This window comes from Prinia subflava, chromosome 9 (genome assembly GCF_021018805.1).
Source record: "Prinia subflava isolate CZ2003 ecotype Zambia chromosome 9, Cam_Psub_1.2, whole genome shotgun sequence".
Taxonomy (NCBI): domain Eukaryota; kingdom Metazoa; phylum Chordata; class Aves; order Passeriformes; family Cisticolidae; genus Prinia; species Prinia subflava.
This window is the reverse complement of record NC_086255.1, coordinates 32,396,226-32,418,068: the sequence shown is the minus strand read 5'-3', so window position 1 is coordinate 32,418,068 and position 21,843 is coordinate 32,396,226. Positions and strand designations below refer to the sequence as shown.

Below are 21,843 nucleotides of genomic sequence, written 5' to 3'. Positions count from 1 at the left end.
CTGCAGCCTCCAAACTCTTGGGGTGATGCAAAGAGCAGTAGGGTATGAAGACTGTTTCCAGTGCGAGATGAATCCATAATAACATGCTGACGGACAGAAAAGTCACTTCTTATGAGCCACTTGTCATTTCCTGAAGTGCAGGACATGGTGAGATGGAGGTTCAGAAATCCTAAATCATCTTTATAGTAAACCTAAAAGCATACACTGTATTTTAAGATGTATTTTAAATAGTGCTTAGAAAAATACATTTAGAAGCCACTTGGTACATATCGAGCACTGTGCCTCTTACCCTTTTACATGTTTTAAGGCAATACCAGCATATAGGGCCCCTCAGTAATAAAAAGAAAGATTAAGCTAAACACAACAGAATGACAAAGCTGAGAATTCCGAGAAAGAAAAAACCACAAACTCTTAGCCAACAGAAACGAACCTCTTACCTTAAAAATGTCAAAAGAGCCAAAGCACACACAGAAAATGAAAAAAGGTAAAGAGTTCACTGAAAAATCCCCTCCATTTCTTTCACCTTCTAGAGACCCTCAGAGACCCCCACAACAAACTACGCGTGCCCAGAAGGGCACAAAGTTTGTTAGCATCCAAAGCAAAGACAGGCGAGGCCAAAGAATAAACGTGTGTGCAGCGGATTGTGCAGTGCCCTGCAGATGTCAGAGCTCCGAGAAGAACAAAGCAGGCGAGCTCTCTGCTGAGCTGCGTCTCTCCAGTGCAGCTCCTCCCCGCATGTGGGCGCCCATTGCACACTCAGCGCTCGCACAGCTCTCCTCAGCCGTGGAGCTCTTCCCGCCCCGCTCCGCTCGGCGGCCACGCAGGGACCCCTCAGTGCGGCTGTGGGCAGCGGGCGGGGCGGGACTCCCCGGGAGCTGCCCGGGGGGGACTCCTCACTCGCGGCTCGGCGCGGGGACAGCGGCACCTGCGGGCTCACGGCGGGCAGGAGGTGTTGGAAGGGAGGGACACGCTGGGACAGGGCCCGGGGACACGCGGGAGAGACGCCCCAGGCGCGGGGCTGCGCCCGGCGGGCTTCGCTCGCACGGCCCCGCCGGGGAGCAGCAGCCAACAAACAGATCCCGGCTGGGGGCCGGCCACAGCCAATGAAAGACATTCCCTGATCAGAAATGCAACTGCTGGAGGCCTTGGGGCAAGCCGAAAAAATCCCTAAAAAATCTTAATAAACTCTAATTATGTAATTATAAAATCCCGACTTTTTAAATTATTGTTATAGACAGATGGTATAAAGTTGGCTTTTTGCAAATATTCAAATAAATACCGTATGTATAATGTGGGAAGATTTTATTGTATTTTCTTCTATTATTAACAGTATTTAGAAATGTAAAGAATGTATATTTTCTTTTTTGAGTGGGAAAGATTTTTTGTAACCAGTCAAACCAATTGACCAAAGTGAATCAAACCCCCACTAGAAGGTAGATGGGGAATCTTCCTGCATTCCTGAATTAACCAAATGAAGTTCACTGACCAAAAGCTACAAGAAGCAATTATTGAACCTCTCTTATAAGTATCTCATCCAAGTGAAGAGGACCAAAGCACCAGGAGAAGAATTTATGAAACCTATGCTATCAGACAACATGGAGACACTCACAGATAGATCTACCAGATAAAATGATTGGGGGAGATGAAACTGAACAAAGAAATTGACATTCAAAGGAAATGTTTGAATCATGTATGTGGATTTATAAATATGGAACAGGCTGATACTTTTAAGGAAGGAGCCTTTTTGTTACTGTGTGTCCTTGGCAGGTCTTCCTCTCCTTTTTGCTCTGCACCACTTGCTCCCTCCTCCTCTCCCTGCCAGCTCGCAGCAAAGACATTTCACCCACTGGCACCACCTGCCTCCTCTCCCTCGGCCCCGTTTTGCCCACTTGCAACTCCTGGAGCCGCCTGCCCGCGGAGCCGGACCCGCCGTGGGGCCGGGAAATGCTGCAGTGAATTCTGGCAGGGATTCTTGGGCTGGGCATGGCCAGGTGCCCGGTGCCAGCAGAACCGCTCTGTCCCTCTGCTCCTGTCCCTGGGCAGGGAACAGAACACATCAGGAAAGGCTCGAGGGTCTCCATAAAGACAGTGAGAGATCTCTCAGCCATCATGGGCATAACAAGCTGGGATGGGGGAAATTCATTGAATTCATCAGCAAACAAATCAGAGCAAGGGAATGAGAAGTAGACCAGATCCTAAAGACACACATTCCCCACTCTTCTCTCCTTCCTGCACTTCACTTTATCCCTAATTCTTTCTCTCTCTCCTCCCCACACAGTGCCACAGGGGGATGGGGCTGTTTTGGTTGCAAAGACAGGTGTCTGCTAAGGAAGGCAGGAGCCTCCCTTGCAATGGAAAATGTCAAATCCTTCCCTCCAAATGATTCTCATTTTGAAATGAAGGGGTTTCTCAGGCAAAGATATGAGAAGGGGAATAACAGTTCTTTACTCGAACGTAGCTCAAAGCAGACAGACAACCCCGAGGGTGGCATTAACAACAAACAGAGCCCAAACCCAGCCCCAGGCGCTCTCGGCCGCAGGCACTTTCCCCTTGGCTGCAGTTCCCGCACCGCCGGCAGGGGCGCTGGTGGCTGCCCTTGGAGCTGGGGCTGTCACGGGGGCAATGCCCTCCCTGCAGGCAGCACCGGGGCCAGGAGGGATTGCGGAGACTTTTCCTTTGGACACCCAGCCCGGCCTTGGCAGTGGCGAGGAACAGGCACGGAGGTGACCCTGAGAGTGAGGGCAAGGCACAGGCTGCAGCTGAGCAAGGACAGCCTGTGCCGGGCTGAGAGGTGAAGCTGGCACTGCCCAGCGTGGAGAAGGTCCTTTCTGCAGCCCCTGTCACAGGGGAGCTTGGGCCTTGCTGCACAGATACGGACGCTCATTGGAGCAGTCCTCACACCGGAATTTATTGTCAGCCAGGTACACACACTCGGAATTGCCAAGGACAGGAACCCTGCAAGGAGGAGCAGAGACAGCGCTGGTTCCCAGGGGACACCTTGTGGCCCTGTCCCCCCAGGCCCTGGCCGGCTCCCCGGCACTCACCAGGAGCTGAAGTTGCTGCCGTCCCCCCAGTGCAGGCGCTGGCCCCGTCTGCGCAGCCCGAGCCAGTAATCGACGTTCCCGCGGAGGCGGAAGAGCAAACCCTGCCCAGGAGAGAGGAGTGGGAGCTGCCCCGGCCCCTCGGGGGGACACGTGCCTGGGGCTCCCCCGCACGCCGGGGCTCCTTCCCTGCAGGGCCCCGGCACAGGGCTGCACCCCCAGCCCTACCAGCACCCAGCCCGGCCCAGGAGCACCCCCAGGCTCCCCTCACACACCCCACAGCACCCACAGCCCCTCACTCACCACGTCCTCATCCTTCACAACGGCCAGGGAGGCCCCGAGCTCGGAGCACCGTTCCTGACCCTGCTCCCAGGTGCTGTGATCCTTGGAGAAGTAGTAGCAGAGCCCATTGTAGCCAACCCAGCCAGAGGGACAGGCCAGAACCAAGAGCGGAGTCGCAGGTGTGACTAGAAGCTGTGGGGCTGCAGGGGGAAGAGGAGAAGCTCTGAGGATTCCCCTGTGCAGGGAGCAGGGAGCCCGCTCTGCCCCGAGGGGCTGGGCCCAGCCTGCTGCCCCTCCCTTACCTGACTGCACAGCCAAGGCCACCGCCAAAGCCAGCACCAGCAACACGAGCACAACCAGCACCAACACGGGCACGGCACGGCACCTGAACCGCTTGCCTGGAGCAGGAAAGAGCTGCTGGCTGCCACAACCAGAGCCGGCCCTGCAATGTGCTCACCCAATGGCCAGGGAGCACAGGAGGGAGCCCTCAGCCAGTGTGCAACACACTCAGCTGGCAGCCAGGGAGCCAAGAGCCTGGACACAGGGGCAGGGACACAGGGGTGGGGACAGCCAAGGATACAGGGGTGGGGACAGCCAGGGACACAGGGGTGGGGACAGCCAGGGACACAGGGGTGGGGACAGGCTGCAGCAGGAGAACTGCACAGGCTTGGAGGCAGCTGGGGTCATGGTTGCAGCTACTGATGGGCAGGAGGAGAGCACGAGGGCTCTTGCAGACACCAGCAAACAGCGACACACCCGGTAGCCCTGTCCTTGGGAGATGACACTGTCCCCTCCCTGGAGGCCACAGGGCTGGCCCTACACTAACCCAGAAATCTTCTGAGGATCCTTCTGTGTGCATTACCAGTTGCTGCTGTGCCCTGAGCACCCAGGGGCTTCCTCACACTCCCATCACTGGTGCACAATCCATTCTCCACAGCTTCACTCACTGTACACTCACAAGTGGCATCCCCCTGCTCATGACAAGTGGCTTCTTGCACCCCAGGCAAGTGTGGAACCCCAGCTGCTGGTCCCTCCTGGAAATGCAGGAGCTCCTTCACAACTCCATGATGGGAGCACAATTCACTCTCCTCCAGCTCACAGCCGGCATCTCTCTGCTGGGAACAAACAGCCCCTTGCTCCGGAGACATCAGGAGTGCTGAAAAAGCCTTTCGGAGATCGGCCTCGGGAACAGCTTCACACCCGCGCTGGTGGCACACTGAAAGGGACACGAGGAGAGGTCACTGCCCGGGGCCGCAGGGCCGGGAAGTGTCCCGGGCACGGAGCAGCCCCTGTGTCCCAGCGAGAGCAGCCGGGATGAGCCATCGCTGCTGCGGCACCGCCTCGTCCCCAGCGAGCCGGGCAAGGAGGAGAGCGCGGGCAGCCGCTCCCTCCGCCATCTCAGCGCCGGGGGGACACGGGGGAACCCGGCACAAGGAACTCACCAGAACCGCCCCCTGCCCCTCACCGCGGCCCCTCCGCCCGCAGAGACCCCAAGCCAGGGCACACCCGACCGCGCCTCTCGTCCCCACCGCTCCGCTCCAGCTCTGACCGGTTTCTCTGGCGCTGCGCTTTTAAAGGCCGCTCGGAAGGCACAACGTCATTTGACCTCCTTGTCCAATCAGCGAGCGGGAAAGCAGCGAGGGGCGTGGCTTGGCCCGCGGCCCGGGCGGTGAGGCCACCCGGTGGGGAAACCACTCCCGTCCCGGCACCGATCGCGGTGCCCCGGGAGCAGAAGAACCGACCAAGGGCACACATCCCTCGGGATGCCCTGAGAGCTGAGTATGCGACGGAGCCTCCCCCAGCGGCACCGAAAAGGGGTGCCCCCGCCGCAGCCCTCCAGACCCACTGAGCCTTTCCAGTTCGGGCAGATAAAAAGAATCCCAATTGTCGGCGATACCGACCACCTGCTATTTCTTCCTCTCTTTCCCTAGAGGAAAGCAAAATGCCCGCCTGCCCCATGGACATCCCCGCCGCCTTCCAAAGCTCCAGCCTTGTCCCTCTTTCTCTCCCCTTTCCTTGGCACCAATTGCTCCCTCCTCCTCTCCCTGCCAGCTCGCAGCAAAGACATTTCACCCACGGGCACCACCTGCCTCCTCTCCCTCGGCCCCGTTTTGCCCACTTGCAACTCCTGGAGCCGCCTGCCCGCGGAGCCGGACCCGCCGTGGGGCCGGGAAATGCTGCAGTGAATTCTGGCAGGGATTCTTGGGCTGGGCTGGGCATGGCCACGTGCCCGGTGCCAGCAGAACCGCTCTGTCCCCCTGCTCCTGCCCCTGGGCAGGGAACAGAATACATCAGGAAAGGCTCGAGGGTCTCCATAAAGGCAGTGAGAGATCTCTCAGCTGTCATGGGCATAACAGTCTGGGATGGGGAAAATGAATTTTAATTGAATTTATTGTCAAACAAAGCACAGCAAGTGAATGAGAAGTACACCAGATCCTAAAGATGCACCTTCACCACACTATTCTCTCCTTCCTGGGCTTCATTTTAGCCCAAATTTCCTCCCTCCTTGCTCCCCACAAAGCGACACAGAAGGATGGGAATTACAGTCACGTCACATCCCTGCTTCTCCCTCAGGGAAACAAATCCTTGTCCTGCTCCAGCCTGGGATACCTCCCACAGGAGGACAGTCACATCCTTCGTGTCAGACAGACAGAACATTCTTCATGGTCAGGTACCCAATGCCAAAAGTGGGATTCGTCCTCAGCACGTGTCAGTTGTTCTTCTTCCTCTTCCAAGAACAGTCCACAAGTCTCACCTTCCGACCCATTCCTGATGATTTCCAAGAGCCCAGGGCAGTTTGAATTTCCCCTTTGAGCTTGTTGTGTAATGAGGGCAATCCCCTCACTGCAGGCACCATCGGGGGCGGGGGGGCTCTGTCTCTTCCTCAGCTCCCGGGGCACCCGGATCGGTGCCGTACAGGGGGGGCTCCGTCGCTGCCTCGCCTCCCCGGGCGCCCCGATTGGTGCCTCAGAGCTGCTCCATCGGTGCCTGAGCCCCCGGGGCATCCCGATCGGTGCGGCGGGGGGGTCTCGGACAGTGCCTCAGCTCTCGGAGCACTCCAATCGGTGCCGCAGGGTGAGGCTCCGTCGGTTCCGCTGCTCCCGGGGCACCGCGATCGGTACCGGCCCTGGAGCGGTTTCCAATTGTGTCAAACCGGTCCCGCGCCGCGGGCCAAGCCCCGCCCCTCGCTGCTTTCCCGCTCGCTGATTGGACAGAACGGCCAAAATCCGCCCCTCCCCCACATGGGGCCTTAAAAACGGAGCACCGGGAGCCCATCCCCACTCGGGTCCGGAGCTGGGACGCGGCTTTCGCTGCCGGTTGTGCCCCAGCTCGGAGCTTTTGGCGGACGGACGGACGGACGGACGGACGGACGGACGGACGGGACCGCGATGAGCTGTGAGGGGTCTGGTGAGTTCCTTGTGCCGGGTTCCCCCGTGTCCCCCGGGGCTGAGATCGCGGAGGGAGCGGCTGCCCGCGCTCTCCTCCGTGCCCGGGTCCGTCACTTCATCCACTCCCGGGAACCCCGATCGGTGCCGTACAGGGGAGCTCCGTCTGTGCCTCAGCTCCCGGGCACCTCAGACGGGGCCTGGCCTTTGCCCGATTCTCAAGCATTTCAATACCCGGAGGGAGGAGCAAAGGGGCGGAGCGGTTTGCACAGCCCACGCCAAGAATCCCTTCCATAATTAACTCTTGAGACGCCCAGAAGCAGCTTCCCCGGGATTGCGGTTTTTCATCAGCTTCTCCGGCTTGGGGCCTTTTTTCTTAGCGCGTTTTTTTCGTGACAGGAGCGATCTCCTCTCCCTCTCGTAGGGAATGCGGGGGACAATCGTGAGCAGCCCGGGGCTGCTGCTTCTTCCCCTCGGCAGGCGGACTCCGAGCCGCAGCTGTCCTGTGCCCGCCTCCGGCAGCTCGCAGGCGCTGTCCCCGCCTGTCCCGGCACGGAGCTGGGCTGCAGCGGCTGCAGAGCCCCAGGGGCCGCGGCTGCGGGCACCGGAGAGCTCCCGGAGGCCGCGCTTGTCTCCGCAGGTGCTGCCGCAGCGTCCGCGGAGCGGGGCCAGGGCGGCGCTGAGCTGGAAGCGCCTTGCTGAGCCTCGGTGTCCCGCAGGGCCGGCACCAGCAGTGACCTCTCCTCTTGTCCCTTTCAGTGTGCCACCAGCGCGGGTGTGAAGCTGTTCCCGAGACCGATCTCCGAAAGGCTTTTTCAGCACTCCTGAGGTGTCGGGAGCGGGTGTTTGTTCCCAGCAGAGAGATGCCGGCTCTGAGCTGGGGGAGAGTGAATTGTGCTCCCATCATGGAGCTGTGAAGGAGCTCCTGCATCTCCAGGAGGGACCAGCAGCTGGGGTTCCGCAGTTGCTTGGGATGCAAGAATCCTCTCGTCATGAGCAGGGGGATGCCACTTGTGAGCGAGCAGAGAGTGAAGCTGTGGAGAATGAATTGTGCACCAGTGATGAGAGTGTGAGGGAGCCCCTGGGTTCCCTGGCAACATCAGCACCCGGCAGTGTACACAGAAGGATCCTCAGAGGATTCCCGGGTGAGTGCAGGGCCAACCGTGTGGCCTGTAGGGAGGGGACAGTGTCACCTCCCAAGGACAGATCTGGCAAGTGTGTGGCTCTTTCCTGATATCTGGAAGAGTCCACGTTCTGCTCCTGCCCATCAGCTGGGATCAACATCCCCAGCTGCCTCCAAGCCTGTGCAGTTCTGCTGCAGCCTGTCCCCACCCCTGTGTCCCAGGCTGTCCCCACCCCTGTGTCCCAGGCTGTCCCCACCCCTGTGTCCCAGGCTGTCCCCACCCGTGTGTCCCAGGCTGTCCCCACCCCTGTGTCCCTGCCCCTGTGTCCAGGCTCTTGGCTCCCTGGCTGCCAGCTGAGTGTGTTGCACACTGGCTGAGGGCTCCCTCCTGTGCTCCCTGGCCATTGGCTGAGCACATTGCAGGGCCGGCTCTGGTTGTGGCAGCCAGCAGCTCTTTCCTGCTCCAGGCAAGCGGTTCAGGTGCCGTGCCGTGCTCGTGTTGGTGCTGGTTGTGCTCGTGTTGCTGGTGCTGGCTTTGGCGGTAGCCTTGGCTGTGCAGTCAGGTAAGGGAGGGGCAGCAGGCTGGGCCCAGCCCCTCGGGGCAGAGCGGGCTCCCTGCTCCCTGCACAGGGGAATCCTCAGAGCTTCTCCTCTTCCCCCTGCAGCCCCACAGCTTCCAGTCACACCTGTGACTCTGCAGTGCTGTCCTCTGGCTGGGTTGGCTACAATGGGCTCTGCTACTACTTCTCCAGGGATTCCAGCACCTGGGAGCAGGGTCAGGAACGGTGCTCCGAGGTGGGGGCCTCCCTGGCCATTGTCAAGGATGAGGACCTGGTGAGTGAGGGGCTGTGGGCGCTGTGGGTTGTGTGAGGGGAGCCTGGGGGTGCTCCTGGGCCGGGCTGGGTGCTGGTAGGGCTGGGGGTGCAGCCCTGTGCCGGGGCCCTGCAGGGAAGGAGCCCCGGCGTGCGGGGGAGCCCCAGGCACGTGTCCCCCCGAGGGGCCGGGGCAGCTCCCACTCCTCTCTCCTGGGCAGGGTTTGCTCTTCCGCCTCCGCGGGAACGTCGATTACTGGCTGGGGCTGCGCAGACGGGGCCAGCGCCTGCACTGGGGGGACGGCAGCAACTTCAGCTCCTGGTGAGTGCCGGGGAGCCGGGCAGAGCCTGGGGGGACAGGGCCACAAGGTGTCCCCTGGGAACCAGCGCTGTCTCTGCTCCTCCTTGCAGGGTTCATGTCCTTGGCGATTCCGAGTGTGTGTACCTGGCTGACAATAAATTTGTGAGTCAGAGCTGCTCCAATGAGCGTCCGTATCTGTGCAGCAAGGCCCAAGCTCCCCTGTGACAGGGGCTGCAGAAAGGACCTTCTCCACGCTGGGCAGTCCCAGCTTCACCTCTCAGCCCGGCACAGGCTGTCCTTGCTCAGCTGCAGCCTGTGCCTTGCCCTCACTCTCAGGCTCACCTCCGTGCCTGTTCCTCGCCACTGCCAAGGCCGGGCTGGGTGTCCAAAGGAAAAGTCTCTGCAATCCCTCCTGGCCCCGGTGCTGCCTGCAGGGAGGGCATTGCCCCCGTGACAGCCCCAGCTCCAAGGGCAGCCACCAGCGCCCCTGCCGGCGGTGCGGGAACTGCAGCCAAGGGGAAAGTGCCTGCGGCCGAGAGCGCCTGGGGCTGGGTTTGGGCTCTGTTTGTTGTTAATGCCGCACTCGGGGTTGTCTGTCCGCTTTGTGCTACGTACGAGTAAAGAACTGTTATTGTTCTTCTCATATCTTTGCCTGAGAAACCCCTTCATTTCATATGAGAATCATTTGGAGGGAAGGATTTGACATTTTCCATTGCAAGGGAGGCTCCTGCCTTCCTTAGCAGACACCTGTCCTTCCAACCAAAACAGCCCCATCCCTCTGTGCGCTGTGTGGGGAGGAAGGAGGGAGGGAATCGAGGGTCAGGTGGAGCCTAGCAGGGATATTATGTAGTGGGGACGGTGCATCTTTGGGATCTGACCTAGTTCTCATTTCCTTGGCCTGAATTGTTTGCTAATGAATTCAATGAATTTCCCCCATCTGGGCCTGCTATGGCCATAATGGGTGAGAGATCTTTCACTGCTTTTATGGAGACCCTCGAGCCTTTCCTGATGTCTTCTGTTCCCAGTCCAGGGGGAGGAGGAGAGGGACGAAGGTTTTGGACAGCCAGGGACAGAGGGGTGGGGACAGGCTGCAGCAGGAGAACTGCACAGGTTTGGGGACAGCTGGGGCTGTTAGTTCCAGGCACTGAGAGAGGGAAGCAGAGCATGAGGCCTCTTCCAGACATTGGGAAAAAGCCCCACACCTGCCACCCTGTTCCTTGGGAGGTGACACTGTCCACTCCCTACAGGCCACAGGGTTGGCCCTGCACTCACCCAGGAATCTTCTGAGGCTCCTTCTGTGTGCATTGGTGGTTCCTAATGTGGCCTTGGGACCCAGGGGCTCCCTCACACTCCCATCACTGGAGCAGAATTTATTTTCCACATCTCCAGTCCTTGCACACTCACAAGTGGCATCCCCCTGCTCATGACAAGTGGCTTCTTGCACCCCAGGCAAGTGTGGAACCCCAGCTGCTGGTCCCTCCTGAGGATGCAGTAATTCCTTCACAACTCCATGATGGGAGCACAATTCACTCTCCTCCAGCTCACAGCCGGCATCTCTCTGCTGGGAACAAACAGCCCCTTGCTCCGGAGACATCAGGAGTGCTGAAAAAGCCTTTCGGAGATCGGCCTCGGGAACAGCTTCACAGCCGCGCTGGTGGCACACTGAAAGGGACATGAGGAGAGGTCACTGCCTGGGGCCGCAGGGCTGGGAAGTGTCCCGGGCACGGAGCAGCCCCTGTGTCCCAGTGGAGCAGCCGGGATGAGCCATCGCTGCTGCGGCACCGCCTCGTCCCCAGCGAGCCGGGCAAGGAGGAGAGCGCGGGCAGCCGCTCCCTCCGCCATCTCAGCGCCGGGGGGACACGGGGGAACCCGGCACAAGGAATTCACCTGAACCGCCCCCTGCTTCTCCACCGCGGCCCCTGTACCCGCAGTGAGCCCTGAGCCGGGGCACACCCGGGCGCGGGTCCCCCCTGTGCTGGAGCCATCTCCGAGCTCCGCCGCCGCCTCGCCGGGCTCCGGGAGCCACCGCAGCTCGAATCTGAACCTGTTAGATTCCGAAGCTGCCGCTGCAGCTGGATCGATGTGATGGCCGGGTGTGGTTTTCAATTTGGACTAATGAGAGGCGAGAAAGGAGCCTTGGCCCGCGGCGCAGGTTGGCAGGGGAGAATTTCCCAGAAGCCGCCCCTGTTTGTGCTGCATCTTGTCACCAGTTTCTCCGGCGTGTTAGAGCGGGTTTTTTGGGACAGGAGCCGCCGTGCCCCTCCGCCCTCCCCGAGGCACTTGAATTTCAGCCAGATCAAGTGAATCTCAACTGTCCGCGATATCCACCACCTGCTATTTCTCCCCTCTTTCCGTGGATGGATTTGACAGTTCTTCATTTGCCCCCAGCAGAGCTCTAAAGCAAAATGCCCGCCTGCCCCATGGCCATCCCCACCGCCTTCCACTGCTCCAGCCTTGTCCCTCTTTCTCTCCCCTTTCCTTTGCACCACTTGCTCCCTCCTCCTCTCCCTGCCAGCTCGCAGCAAAGACATTTCACCCACTGGCACCACCTGCCTCCTTTCCCTCGGCCCCGTTTTGCCCACTTGCAACTCCTGGAGCTCCTGAGAGCCACGGCATTCCTGGTTTATTGGCAGGGCTGAGGAGCACCCGGGAAGGAGCATTGGCTGAGAGCCCTGGAATTCAGGTGTGTTTGAAAGCTGCATGAGTCACAGATACGCGTGAGCCCGCCAGGGGAGGCACCATGTTAGACTTGTTGATTGTAAATAGAGCTGGGCTGGTGGGAGATGTGCTGGCTGGAGGCCTCCTGGGGCTCAGTGATCATGTAATTATAGTGTTCTTGATAATTGGTGATATCAGGAGGAACATCAATCAGACTTTGACATTGGACTGCCAGAGGGCAGAGTTTGACCCATTTAGGAGACTTATTCAGAGAGTTCCTTGGGAAGCAGCCCTTGGAAACAAAGGAGTGCAGGAAAGGTGGGCATGGTTCAAAGCAGAGATCTTGAGGGCACAGGACCGGACTTTCCCTGTGTGCCGAAAGATGAATCAGCACGGGAAACGTCCAGCCTGGATGGACAATGGGGTTTTGAAGGAATTTAGGAATCAAAGGAGGACATGTCATCTTTGGAAGGAGGGTCAGGCTTCTCAGCAAGTATTGAAGGGGGTTGCACGGCATGTAAGAATAAAACTCGGGAGGCCAAAGCTCAGTTTGAGATTAATTTGGCAACTTTTGTAAAGGATAATACAAAATGTTTTTATAAATATATTAATAGTGAAAGGAAGGGTAAGACCAGCTTGTGTTCTCTTTTGGATGCAGGAGGGAACTTAGTGCAGTTGAGAAGGCAGAGGTGCTTAACACCTTCTTTGCCTCAGTCTTTAGTGGCAACCTGGCTTGTCCTCAGCTCACCTGTCCTCCTGTGGTGGGAGATGGTGTCAGGGAGCAGAATGGTCCCCCTGTTCTCCAGGAGGAGTCAGTTAGAGAACTGCTGAGCTGCTTGGATATCCATAAATCTCTGGGCCTAGGTAGGATCCATCCCAGGGTGATCAGGGAGGTGGCAGAGGAGCTTGTGAAATTGCTCTCTGTTATTTAGCAACAGTCCTGGCTGATGGGTTAGGTTCCAGATGACTGGAAGCTGGCCAATGTAAGCTGGCACATTCACAGGAAGGGTGGGAAGGAGGATCCTGGTAATTATAGGCCAGTTAACCAGACCTCAGTACCCGGTCAGGTCATGCAGCAGCTGATGCTGATGCCAGCACACAGCACTCACAGCATGGCCAGGCTCTCAGAGCCAGCCAGCACGGCTTTAGGAGGGCTGGGTGGTGTTGGACCAGCCTGGTCTCCTTTCATGCCCAGCTGAGCCGCCTGGTGGATGCAGGCAAGGCTGTGCATGTTGTCTGTTTGCACTTCAGCAAGGCCTTGGACACTGTCTCCCCCAGCACACTCGTGGAAAAGCTGGCAGCCCACGGCTGGGACAGGAGCGCTCTGTGCTGGGTTCAGAACTGCCTGCATGGCCGGGCCCAGAGCGTGGTGCTGAAGGTGCTGCATGCAGCTGGCAGCCAGGCACCAGGGCTGTTCCTCAGGGTTCTGTGCTGGGGCCAGCTCTGGTCACTGTTTTCATTGGTGACATGGATGAGGGGACTGAGTCTGTCATCAGGAAATTTGCAGATGACACTAAGCTGGGAGCGTGGGTGGATCTGTTGGAATGTAGGGAGGCTCTGCAGAGAGACCTGGAATGGTTGGATGGATGGGCAGAGTCCCAGAGGATGAAGTTGAGTAAGTGCAAGTGCCGAGTGCTGCATTTTGGCCACCAGAACCCCCTGCAATGCTCTAGGCTGGGGACGGTGTGGCTGGACAGTGCCCCTGCAGAAAGGGCCCTGGGGGTGCTGGTGGCAGCAGCTGAACACGAGGCAGCAGTGTGCCCTGGTGTGCCCTGGTGGCCAAGAAGGCCAAGGGCTGCTGGCCTGCATCAGGAATGGTGTGGCCAGCAGGAGCAGGGAGGTCCTTCTTGCCCTGTCCTGGGCACTGGGGAGGCCACAGCTTGAGGGCTGCTCTGGGCCCCTGAGTTTAGGAAGGACCTTGAGAGGCTTGAGGGTGTCCAGAGGAGGGCAAGGAGGCTGGGGAAGGACTTAGAACACAAGGCCTGTGAGGAAGGACTGAGGGAGCTGGGCTTGTTTAGCCTGGAGCAAAGGAGACTCAGGGGTGACTTTATCACTCTCTACAACTTCCTGAAAGGTGCCTGAATCAGGTGGGGTTTGGTCTCTTTCTTCTTGCAGCAACTGACAGAACGAGAGGACAGAGTGCTAACCTGTGCCAAGGGAAATCTAGCTTGGATATTATGAAAATATTTTTTACAGAAAGGGTGATAAAATACTGGAATGGTCTGCCCAGGAATATGGTGGAGTAACTACCTCTGGATATGTTTTTAAAAGTCTGGATGTGACACTCGGTGCCATGGTTTTGTTGAGGTGTTAGGGCTGAGTTGGACTCGATGATCTTGGAGGTGTCTTGGAACCCAGTGATTCTGTGATTTTGTGGTTTTTTGACCGCGGGCAGCCGGTTCCTCCGCGATCTCAGGGCAGGGGGGACACAGAGGGAACCCGGCACCGCGGCCCCTCGGCCCGCAGCGAGCCCCGAGCCGGGGCACACCGGGCGCGGGTCCCCCTGTGCCGGAGCAATCTCCGAGCTCCGCCGCCGCTCCGCTCCCGCCCTGAGCCCCCCGCGCCGCTGCGGGGCTGGAGCCGCGCTGGGGGCGGGGCGTCCTTGGGCCGCTCTGTCCAATCAGCGCGCGGGAAAGCAGCGAGGGGCGGGGCTTGGCCCTGGGCCGGGGACCGGGCGGGGGCGGTCCCAGAGCCCGTTCTGTGTCACCCCGTGTTTGTCACCGGCTTCTCCTGGGTCGGGGGCTTTGTTTTAGCGCTGCTTTACCGGGATAGAAATGGCCGCGGCCCTGCCCCCTCTCGGGGCGTTTTCAGTTCAGTTAGATCAAATGAAACCCAAATGTCGGCGATTTCCACCACCTGCTATTTCTCCCCTCTTTACCTTAAAGTGTTTTACAGTTCTTCTTTTCCTCCCAAAGAGCTCTAAAGCAAAATGCCCGCCTGCCCCATGGCCATCCCCGCCGCCTTCCACCGCTCCAGCCTTGTCCTTCCTTCTCTCCCCTTTCCTTTGCACCACTTGCTCCCTCCTCCTCTCCCTGCCAGCTCGCAGCAAAGACATTTCACCCACGGGCACCACCTGCCTCCTCTCCCTCGGCCCCGTTTTGCCCACTTGCAACTCCTGGAGCCGCCTGCCCGCGGAGCCGGACCCGCCGTGGGGCCGGGAAATGCTGCAGTGAATTCTGGCAGGGATTCTTGGGCTGGGCTGGGCATGGCCAGGTGCCCGGTGCCAGCAGAACCGCTCTGTCCCCCTGCTCCTGCCCCTGGGCAGGGAATAGAACACATCAGGAAAGGCTCGAGGGTCTCCATAAAGACAGCGAGAGATCTCTCAGCTGTCACGGGCATAACAGGCTGGGATGGGGGAAATTAATTTTAATTGAATTTATTGTCAAACAAAGCAGAGCAAGTGAATGAGAAGTACACCAGATCCTAAAGATACACCTTCACCACACTATTCTCTCCTTCCTGGGCTTCACTTTATTCCAAATTTCCTCCCTCCTTGCTCCCCACAAAGGAACACAAAAGGATGGGAATCACAGTCACATCACGTCCCTGCTTCTCCCTCAGGGAGACAAATCCTTGTCCTGCTCCAGCCTGGGATTCCTCCCACAGGAGGACAGTCACATCCTTCGTGTCAGACAGACAGAGCATTCTTCATGGTCAGGTCCCCAATGCCAAAAGTGGGATTCCTCCTTGGTACGTGTCAGTTGTTCTTCTTCCTCATCTAAGGACAGTCCACAAGTCTCACCTTCCGACCCATTCCTGAAGATTTCCAAGAGCCCAGGGCAGTTTGAATTTCCCCTTGGAGGTTGTTGTGTAATGAGGGCAATCCCCTCACTGCAGGTACCATCGGGGGCGGGGGGGGCTCTGTCTCTTCCTCAGCTCCCGGGGCACCCGGATCGGTGCCGTACAGGGGGGGCTCCGTCGCTGCCTCGCCTCCCCGGGCGCCGCGATCGGTGCCTCAGAGCTTCTCCATCTGTGCCTGAGCCCCCGGGGCATCCCGATCGGTGCGGCGGGGGGGTCTCGGACAGTGCCTCAGCTCTCGGAGCTCTCCAATCGGTGCCGCAGGGTGAGGCTCCGTCGGTTCCGCTGCTCCCGGGCACCGCGATCGGTGCCGGCCCTGGAGCGGATTCCAGGTGAGTCAAACCGGTCCCGGGCCGCGGGCAAAGCCCCGCCCCTCGCTGCTTTCCCGCGCTCTGATTGGACAGAACAGCCAAAATCCGCCCCTCCCCCACATCGGCCTTAAAACCGGAGCACCGGGAGTCCATCCCCACTCGGGTCCGGAGCTGGGACGCGGCTGTCACTGCCGGTTCTGCCCCAGCTCGGAGCTTCTGGCGGGCGGACTGGACCCCGGTGAGTTGTGAGGGGTCTGGTGAGTTCCTTGTGCCGGGTTCCCCCGTGTCCCCCCGGGATGAGATCGCGGAGGGAGCGGCTGCCCGCGCTCTCCTCCGTGCCCGGATCCGTCACTTCATCCACTCCCGGGCACCCCGATCGGTGCCGTTCAGGGGAGCTCCGTCTGTGCCTCAGCTCCCGGGCACCTCAGACGGTGCCTGGCCTTTGCCCGATCCTCAGGCTGATCTGTTCTGATGCTTGCCGAGAGGAAGGAGCAAAGGGGCGGAGCGGTTTGCACAGCCCACGCCAAGACTCCCTTCCATAATTCACTGTTGAGACGCCCACAAATCGCTTCTCCGGAGTTGTGGTTCTTCATCAGCTTCTCTGGCTTGGGGCCTTTTTTCTTAGCGCGGTTTATCGCGACAGGAGCGATCTCCTCTCCCTCTCGCAGGAAATGCGGGGACAATCGTGAGCACCCCGGGGCTGCTGCTTCTTCCCCTCGGCAGGCGGACTCCGAGCCGCAGCTGTCCTGTGCCCGCCTCCGGCAGCTCGCAGACGCTGTCCCCGCCTGTCCCGGCACGGAGCTGGGCTGCAGCGGCTGCAGAGCCCCAGGGGCCGCGGCTGCGGGCACCGGAGAGCTCCCGGAGGCCGCGCTTGTCTCCGCAGGTGCTGCCGCAGCGCCCGCGGAGCGGGGCCAGGGCGGCGCTGAGCTGGCAGCGCCTTCCTGAGCCTCGGTGTCCCGCAGGGCCGGCACCAGCAGTGACCTCTCCTCATGTCCCTTTCAGTGTGCCACCAGCGCGGGTGTGAAGCTGTTCCCGAGGCCGATCTCCGAAAGGCTTTTCCAGCACTCCTGATGTCTCCGGAGCAAGGGGCTGTTTGTTCCCAGCAGAGAGAGGCCGACTGTGAGCTGGAGGAGAGTGAATTGTGCTCCCATCATGGAGCTGTGAAGGAGCTCCTGCATCTCCAGGAGGGACCAGCAGCTGGGGTTCCACGCTTGCCTGGGGTGCAAGAAGCCACTTGTCATGAGCAGGGATGCCACTTGTGAGTGTGGAGGAAATGAAGCTGTGGAGAATGGATTGTGCAGCAGTCATGGGAGTGTGAGGGAGCCCCTGGGTCCCCAGGGCACATCAGCAACTGGCAACGTACACAGAAGGATCCTCGGAAGATTCCTGGGTGAATGCAGGGCTAACCATGTGGCCTGTAGGGAGGGGACAGTGTCACCTCCCAAGGACAGGACTGGCATGTGTGTGGCTGTTTCCCAATGTCTGGAAGAGGCCTCATGCTCTGCTTCCCTCTCTCAGTGCCTCCAACCAACAGCCCCAGCTACCCCCAAGCCTGTGCAGTTCTGCTGCTGCAACCTATCCCCACCCCTCTGCCCCAGGCTGTTTCAAACCTTCATCCCTCTCCTCCTCCCCCTGGACTGGGAACAGAAGACATCAGGAAAGGCTCAAGGGTCTCCATAAAGGCAGTGAGAGATCTCTCACCCATTATGGGCATAGCAGGCCCAGATGGGGGAAATTCATTGAATTCATCAGCAAACAATTCAGAGCATGGAAATGAGAAGTTGGTCAGATCCTAAAGATGCACCTTCCCCACTACATAATATCCCTGCTAGGCTCCACTTGATCCTCGATTCCCACCATCCTTCCACCCCACACAGTGCACAGAGGGATGGGGCTGGTTTGGTTTGAAGGACAGGTGTCTGCTAAGGAAGGCAGGAGCCTCCCTTGCAATGGAAAATGTCAAATCCTTCCCTCCAAATGATTCTCATTTTGAAATGAAGGGGTTTCTCAGGCAAAGATAGGAGAAGAGGAATAACAGTTCTTTACTCGTACGTAGCTCAAAGCAGACAGACAACCCTGAGGGTGGCATTAACAACAAACAGAGCCCAAACCCAGCCCCAGGCGCTCTCGGCCGCAGGCACTTTCCCCTTGGCTGCAGTTCCCGCACCGCCGGCAGGGGCGCTGGTGGCTGCCCTTGGAGCTGGGGGTGTCACGGGGGCAATGCCCTCCCTGCAGGCAGCACCGGGGCCAGGAGGGATTGCAGAGACTTTTCCTTTGGACACCCAGCCCGGCCTTCGCAGGGGCGAGGAACAGGCACCGAGGTGACCCTGAGAGTGAGGGCAAGGCACAGGCTGCAGCTGAGCAAGGACAGCCTGTGCCGGGCTGAGAGGTGAAGCTGGGACTGCCCAGCGTGGAGAAGGTCCTTTCTGCAGCCCCTGTCACAGGGGAGCTTGGGCCTTGCTGCACAGATACGGCCGCTCATTGGAGCAGTCCTCACTCCGGAAGTTATTGTCAGCCAGGTACACACACTCGGAATTGCCAAGGACAGGAACCCTGCAAGGAGGAGCAGAGCCAGCGCTGGTTCCCAGGGGACACCTTGTGGCCCTGTCCCCCCAGGCTCTGCCCGGCTCCCCGGCACTCACCAGGAGCTGAAGTTGCTGCCGTCCCCCCAGTGCAGGCGCTGGCCCCGTCTGCGCAGCCCGAGCCAGTAATCGACGTTCCCGCGGAGGCGGAAGAGCAAACCCTGCCCAGGAGAGAGGAGTGGGAGCTGCCCCGGCCCCTCGGGGGGACACGTGCCCGGGGCTCCCCCTGCACGCCGGGGCGCCTTCCCAGCAGGTCCCCGGCACAGGGCTGCACCCCCAGCCCTACCAGCACCCAGCCCAGCCCACGAGCACCCCCAGGCTCCCCTCACACACCCCACAGCACCCACAGCCCCTCACTCACCACGTCCTCATCCTGGACAATGGCCAGGGAGGCCCCGAGCTCGGAGCACCGTTCCTGACCCTGCTCCCAGGTGCTGGAATCCCTGGAGAAGTAGTAGCAGAGCCCATTGTAGCCAACCCAGCCAGAGGTACAGGCCAAAACCAAGAGCGGCGACACAGGTGTGACTGGGAGCTGTGGGGCTGCAGGGGGAAGAGGAGAAGCTCTGAGGATTCCCCTGTGCAGGGAGCAGGGAGCCCGCTCTGCCCCGAGGGGCTGGGCCCAGCCTGCTGCCCCTCCCTTACCTGACTGCACAGCCAAGGCCACCGCCAAAGCCAGCACCAGCAACACGAGCACAACCAGCACCAACACGGGCACGGCACGGCACCTGAACCGCTTGCCTGGAGCAGGAAAGAGCTGCTGGCTGCCACAACCAGAGGCGGCCCTGCAATGTGCTCACCCAATGGCCAGGGAGCACAGGAGGGAGCCCTCAGCCAGTGTGCAACACACTCAGCTGGCAGCCAGGGAGCCAAGAGCCTGGACACAGGGGCAGGGACACAGGGGTGGGGACAGCCAGGGACACAGGGGTGGGGACAGGCTGCAGCAGGAGAACTGCACAGGCTTCGAGGCAGCTGGGGCTCATGGTTGCAGCTACTGATGGGCAGGAGGAGAGCACGAGGGCTCTTGCAGACACCAACAAACAGCGACACACCCGGTAGCCCTGTCCTTGGGAGGTGACACTGTCCCCTCCTTGGAGGCCACAGGGCTGGCCCTACACTAACCCAGAAATCTTCTGAGGATCCTTCTGTGTGCATTACCAGTTGCTGCTGTGCCCTGAGCACCCAGGGGCTCCCTCACACTCCCATCACTGCTGCACAATCCATTCTCCACAGCTTCAGTCCCTGCACACTCACAAGTGGCATCCCCCTGCTCATGACAAGTGGCTTCTTGCACTCCAGGCAAGTGTGGAACCCCAGCTGCTGGTCCCTCCTGGAGATGCAGGAGCTCCTTCACAACTCCATGATGGGAGCACAATTCACTCTCCTCCAGCTCACAGCCGGCATCTCTCTGCTGGGAACAAACAGCCCCTTGCTCCGGAGACATCAGGAGTGCTGAAAAAGCCTTTCGGAGGTCGGCCTCGGGAACAGCTTCACAGCCGCGCTGGTGGCACACTGAAAGGGACATGAGGAGAGGTCACTGCTGGTGCCGCAGGGCCAGGAAGTGTCCCTGGCACGGAGCAGCCCCTGTGTCCCAGCGACAGCAGCCGGGATGAGCCATCGCTGCTGCGGCACCGCCTCATCCCCAGCGAGCCGGGCAAGGAGGAGAGCGCGGGCAGCCGCTCCCTCCGCCATCTCAGCGCCGGGGGGACACGGGGGAACCCGTCACTGGGAAGTCACCAGAACCGACCCCTGCCCCTCACCGTGGCCCCTTCGCCCGCACAGACCTCAAGCCGGGGCACACCCGAGCGCGCCTCTCGCCCTCACCGCTCCGCTCCAGCTCTGACCGGTTTCTCCGGCGCTGCGCTTTTAAAGGCCGCTCGGAAGGCACAACGTGATTTGACCTCCTTGTCCAATCAGCGAGCGGGGAATCAGCGAGGGGCGTGGCTTGGCCCGCGGCCCGGGCGGTGAGGCCACCCGGTGGGGAAACCACTCCCGTCCCGGCACCGATCGCGGTGCCCCGGGAGCAGAAGAACCGACCAAGGGCACACATCCCTCGGGATGCCCTGGGAGCTGAGTATGCGACGGAGCCTCCCCCAGCGGCACCGAAAAGGGGTGCCCCCGCCGCAGCCCTCCAGACCCACTGAGCCTTTCCAGTTCGGGCAGATAAAAAGAATCCCAATTGTCGACGATACCGACCACCTGCTATTTCTTCCTCTCTTTCCCTAGAGGAAAGCAAAATGCCCGCCTGCCCCATGGACATCCCCGCCGCCTTCCAAAGCTCCAGCCTTGTCCCTCTTTCTCTCCCCTTTCCTTGGCACCAATTGCTCCCTCCTCCTCTCCCTGCCAGCTCGCAGCAAAGACATTTCACCCACGGGCACCACCTGCCTCCTCTCCCTCGGCCCCGTTTTGCCCACTTGCAACTCCTGGAGCCGCCTGCCCGCGGAGCCGGACCCGCCGTGGGGCCGGGAAATGCTGCAGTGAATTCTGGCAGGGATTCTTGGGCTGGGCTGGGAATGGCCAGGTGCCCGGTGCCAGCAGAACCGCTCTGTCCCTCTGCTCCTGTCCCTGGGCAGGGAACAGAAAACATCAGGAAAGGCTCGAGGGTCTCCATAAAGGCAGTGAGAGATCTCTCAGCTGTCACGGGCATAACAGGCTGGGATGGGGAAAATGAATTTTAATTGAATTTATTGTCAAACAAAGCAGAGCAAGTGAATGAGAAGTACACCAGATCCTAAAGATGCACCTTCACCACACTATTCTCTCCTTCCTGGGCTTCATTTTAGCCCAAATTTCCTCCCTCCTTGCTCCCCACAAAGCGACACAGAAGGATGGGAATTACAGTCACGTCACATCCCTGCTTGTCCCTCAGGGAAACAAATCCTTGTCCTGCTCCAGCCTGGGATACCTCCCACAGGAGGACAGTCACATCCTTCATGTCAGACAGACAGAACATTCTTCATGGTCAGGTACCCAATGCCAAAAGTGGGATTCGTCCTCGGCACGTGTCAGTTGTTCTTCTTCGTCTTCCAAGAACAGTCCACAAGTCTCACCTTCCGACCCATTCCTGATGATTTCCAAGAGCCCAGGGCAGTTTGAATTTCCCCTTGGAGGTTGTTGTGTAATGAGGGCAATCCCCTCACTGCAGGTACCATCGGGGGCGGGGGGGCTCTGTCTCTTCCTCAGCTCCCGGGGCACCCGGATCGGTGCCGTGCAGGGGGGGCTCCGTCGCTGCCCCACCGCCCCGGGCGCCCCGATCGGTGCCTCAGAGCTGCTCCATCTGTGCCTGAGCCCCCGGGGCATCCCGATCGGTGCGGCGGGGGGGGTCTCGGTCAGTGCCTCAGCTCTCGGAGCTCTCCAATCGGTGCCGCAGGGTGAGGCTCCGTCGGTTCCGCTGCTCCCGGGGCACCGCGATCGGTGCCGGCCCTGGAGCGGTGCCAGCACTGGAGTGAAGGTTTCCAGTTGAGTCAAACCGGTCCGGGGGCCTCGGGCCAAGCCCCGCCCCTCGCTGCTTTCCCGCGCACTGATTGGACAGAACGGCCAAATTCCGCCCCT

At 60.0% G+C, this 21,843-nt stretch overlaps 3 protein-coding genes across 14 annotated transcripts in view; 1 reads left to right on the top strand and 2 right to left on the bottom strand.

The window, feature by feature from the left end:
* LOC134554997 (early activation antigen CD69-like) overlaps positions 1-21,843 on the top strand; it is a 106,139-nt gene that overhangs the window by 1,986 nt on the left and 82,310 nt on the right. The gene's annotated exons all lie outside the window — the stretch shown is intronic.
* LOC134554990 (early activation antigen CD69-like) lies at positions 1,968-4,912 on the bottom strand. Of its 6 annotated transcripts, XM_063406230.1 has the most exons (6): positions 4,766-4,912; positions 4,150-4,539; positions 3,626-3,721; positions 3,345-3,523; positions 3,045-3,145; positions 1,968-2,955 (listed from the first exon to the last, which is right to left on the bottom strand). In XM_063406230.1, exons 2-6 carry the CDS (start codon positions 4,469-4,471, stop codon positions 2,841-2,843), a joined length of 813 nt encoding a protein of 270 aa, XP_063262300.1. In that variant the 5' UTR covers positions 4,472-4,539; positions 4,766-4,912; the 3' UTR covers positions 1,968-2,840. The 6 variants fall into 6 exon arrangements, with proteins under 6 accessions (XP_063262300.1, XP_063262299.1, XP_063262301.1 ...); XM_063406229.1 differs by having other exon boundaries at positions 4,150-4,822; XM_063406231.1 differs by having other exon boundaries at positions 1,969-2,955; positions 4,186-4,822.
* LOC134554978 (early activation antigen CD69-like) lies at positions 17,295-21,731 on the bottom strand. 7 transcript variants are annotated; one of them, XM_063406204.1, is made up of 6 exons: positions 20,076-20,154; positions 19,414-19,803; positions 18,937-19,032; positions 18,656-18,737; positions 18,355-18,455; positions 17,297-18,265 (listed from the first exon to the last, which is right to left on the bottom strand). In XM_063406204.1, the coding sequence occupies exons 2-6, from the start codon at positions 19,733-19,735 to the stop codon at positions 17,922-17,924; spliced, it is 945 nt and encodes a 314-aa protein (XP_063262274.1). In that variant the 5' UTR covers positions 19,736-19,803; positions 20,076-20,154; the 3' UTR covers positions 17,297-17,921. The 7 variants fall into 7 exon arrangements, 5 of the variants coding, with proteins under 5 accessions (XP_063262275.1, XP_063262278.1, XP_063262273.1 ...); XR_010081352.1 differs by having other exon boundaries at positions 18,131-18,265; positions 18,656-18,834; positions 20,052-21,731; XR_010081353.1 differs by having other exon boundaries at positions 18,131-18,265; positions 18,656-18,834; positions 19,546-19,803; positions 20,052-21,731.

Excerpts from the sequence above, each read along its gene's own strand:
- LOC134554990 (XM_063406230.1), bottom strand. The coding sequence starts at position 4,471 with ATGTCTCCGGAGCAAGGGGCTGTTTGTTCCCAGCAGAGAGATGCCGGC. Across the intron at positions 3,524-3,625 it reads GGCCTTGGCTGTGCAGTCAG|CCCCACAGCTTCTAGTCACA; the intron begins GTAAGGGAGGGG and ends TTCCCCCTGCAG. Across the intron at positions 3,146-3,344 it reads TTGTGAAGGATGAGGACGTG|GGTTTGCTCTTCCGCCTCCG; the intron begins GTGAGTGAGGGG and ends TCTCCTGGGCAG.
- LOC134554978 (XM_063406203.1), bottom strand. The coding sequence starts at position 19,816 with ATGTCCCTTTCAGTGTGCCACCAGCGCGGCTGTGAAGCTGTTCCCGAG. Across the intron at positions 18,456-18,655 it reads TTGTCCAGGATGAGGACGTG|GGTTTGCTCTTCCGCCTCCG; the intron begins GTGAGTGAGGGG and ends TCTCCTGGGCAG. Across the intron at positions 18,266-18,354 it reads GGCAGCAACTTCAGCTCCTG|GGTTCCTGTCCTTGGCAATT; the intron begins GTGAGTGCCGGG and ends TCCTCCTTGCAG.